Source organism: Dipteris shenzhenensis, chromosome 28 (genome assembly GCF_047967505.1).
Source record: "Dipteris shenzhenensis isolate YYH24624 ecotype China chromosome 28, Dip_SZ_1.0, whole genome shotgun sequence".
NCBI lineage: Eukaryota > Viridiplantae > Streptophyta > Polypodiopsida > Gleicheniales > Dipteridaceae > Dipteris > Dipteris shenzhenensis.
In genome coordinates, this window is record NC_141623.1 from 19,806,305 (window position 1) to 19,808,915 (window position 2,611).

A 2,611-nucleotide genomic window follows, 5' to 3' on the forward strand; every position below is an offset into this window, starting at 1 on the left:
ATGAGGTTGTTTTTACTTTGTAGCAACAATGCGAAGGAGCGGAATAGACAAGAGAGAGAGAGAGAGGTGTGATAAATCCTGAGACCCAAATGGGGTTGAAAGCCGGATGGCGAGAGAGAGAGAGAGAGAGACACACACACACACACACACAAAAGGCACAAAAATATCAATGGAGTTGTGTGGTGCATATAGGAGAGGTGGGGGGAAGGGTGCAAAGAAATATCAAAGGCATTTGGGAGAGAGAGAGAAGGTTAAGCATGCAAGAGCAAACTGTCGTCGTCCTCATCCTCGGACTCTTTCATTTCTTTCATTCATACTTTGTACATGTATCAATTCAATTCTATCTTGCTTTCACTTTTCAAGCCCCTTTGCTTTCATCTCACTCCATTCCCAACAACACAGTAACAACCTTAAACCCTTCCCTCCTCCTTCTTCTTCTTCTTCTTCTTCTTCTTCTTCCAGCTTTCTGGGTTTTTCGCCTGTCTTCCTTCCATTTCCATTTGTTTTCATGATCCTTGCTCCTTTCTCTGCTGATGCTCTTCGCCGGACATCGTGAGCGGATTTCCAGCCCCTCTTCGCTTCCTTCTGACCTTCTTCTTCCTCCTTAGCCTCCAAGGTATCGTTCTAAGCGCTTTCTTCCATCGTTTGTAGGAAACCATCCTGCTGCGATTTGCTCTGAGCGTTCATTAATTAGATCGACGTGTTGATGGAAACAGTTGGCGCCTTTCGTTCACAGGTAGCCATTCCTTTCATCCTTTGCTCTTCCTGCCTCGAACGATATGGAACACGCGCCGGACTATTTAAGCGACGGGGATCGAGATGAGTATGGCAGTGTCTCGCCCCTCAGAAGTGGGAGTGCAGATTGGGAGTTGCTCTCATCAGGTCCTGGCTCTCCTCCCCTGCCGCGGGATGCTTTTTCCGCTTTGGAAGCTCCATTGCAAGGTATATCGCTGTTTGATTCAGGCTTAGAACAGGGCGGGTCGCTGCAAGATGACTATTTTGCCTACGCTGCTGACAGCTTTGATGTTATCCCAACTCCCGCTATGGGAGAAGTAGTAGCCGAGAATAGCAGCAGGGCGGTGCAAGGCGTTGAGACACGATCGTACTTAGAGTCGCAGGGTGCTGATAACTCTCAAAGTAGAATCCCTCCTCTTGATCTTTCACCTGAAGCAGACTCTATCGCACCATCTTTCCCGCCTCATGTAGTGGCGGAACAGGGAAAAGATGTTGACGCTCTTACATTTGAATCCCCGAACGGTGCATTTGAATCCCCGAACGGTGCCGAGCCTGTCAGAATTGGAATGGGGGTGTTGCCACCACGGGGGTTTTGCCAAGGTGATTTAGCTCTTGAACGATGTTCAGCGTCAGAACCATCAACTGTCCGTGTCCATCATCATTTACCTAGCAACTCGCATATGAACTGGAATGATATGCAGGAAAGCGTCTCAAGCATTCAGCAAAGTTCCCAACTTTCTGAGTCCGGGGATGACAGAGGACAGTCCGCAGTGGCGCATGATGCTGAGCCTTTTGGTTTGATCCTGGACGAAGGCAACGCGCTAGATACTATTGAACCCAATCGACGACTTGCAAGCGGTTCCAACAAATCACGCAAAGCTCTCGTCTGCAAGTCTTGGTTACGGAGGCAATTAGCCTTGTGGCAAGCTCAATTAGGACAGGCAAACCCTGTATGGTCGTTTGCGGTAGCGGCAGCTGTCATGGGGCTTTTGATTCTGCGTCGAGGATGGCAGCGCCTGCAAGCTCAGAATCGAAACCTTCGAATGCAGCTTCATGCAAAAGACAAGGCAAGGGTCACTGGTAACAAGCTTTCTGTTGCTTGGTTATGGTGTGTTACGTTGTGAAGCTAATGTCGTTCTTGCTCTCCTGTTGTGACAGAAAATAACGCAACTCATGTTCCAGTTGATGCAAGTTAAGGACACGCTGTCCAAAACTAGGCGTATACCAGTGATTCGGGCCAGGCCTTCATTGCAAATTCCACAAGATCAGTTTTAAACTTGAGGTTTCAAGCGAGAAGATAATGACGTTAGCTTTGGTGGCTGAGTTTATTTGTGCTCCAATGTCATGTTGTACATATGAATGGATACTCAAGTGGACATACATAAGGAGATATATCTGTATCAATGGAACGTGAACTTACTTTTGGGGTTAGTGAGGTAAGTAGGGGCTAAGTATGTAGTCTCATGGGTTTAAGCTCTGTAGATGGACTCTTTGAAGCGAAGCCCTTGTATGGAAATTTGTGATGCTAAGTTTGGAAATACACCTGGCTTGTTGTTTACGTATTGTTTGTTGGTAACTTGGCATTTGTCCAAAACTTTTTTTGTACTAGGTGCTAATCTTTTGTCTGTTCAAACGTGTCAATATGCTCGACCGGGACATTTCTTGTCGTGCTAGTGTTCATGCAGTTTGTCTTGAGGGCCTTTGTAAGGGAGGGGTAGAACCAGGTTTAGAGAAAGGAAGAGGGTCGCAGTAAGGGATATATATGTAGAGAGAGAGAGAGAGAGAGAGAGAGAGAGTTTTTTACTTCGTAGCAACAATGCCAAGACGCACACAGTAGGCGTATCCGAAGTCGACCACGAGGAGAGAGAGAGAGAGA

The 2,611-nt window shown here is 47.1% G+C and overlaps 1 protein-coding gene across 3 annotated transcripts; it reads left to right on the forward strand.

Moving 5' to 3' along the window:
- Window positions 1-237: 237 nt before the first annotated feature.
- On the forward strand, window positions 238-2,292 carry LOC147883286 (uncharacterized). Of its 3 annotated transcripts, none has more exons than XM_087400056.1 (3): window positions 238-616; window positions 717-1,802; window positions 1,894-2,292. In XM_087400056.1, the coding sequence occupies exons 2-3, from the start codon at window positions 780-782 to the stop codon at window positions 2,008-2,010; spliced, it is 1,140 nt and encodes a 379-aa protein (XP_087256182.1). In that variant the 5' UTR covers window positions 238-616; window positions 717-779; the 3' UTR covers window positions 2,011-2,292. The 3 variants fall into 3 exon arrangements, with proteins under 3 accessions (XP_087256182.1, XP_087256180.1, XP_087256183.1); XM_087400054.1 differs by having other exon boundaries at window positions 239-616; window positions 737-1,802; XM_087400057.1 differs by lacking the exon at window positions 238-616 and having other exon boundaries at window positions 806-942; window positions 1,019-1,802.
- Window positions 2,293-2,611: the final 319 nt, after the last annotated feature.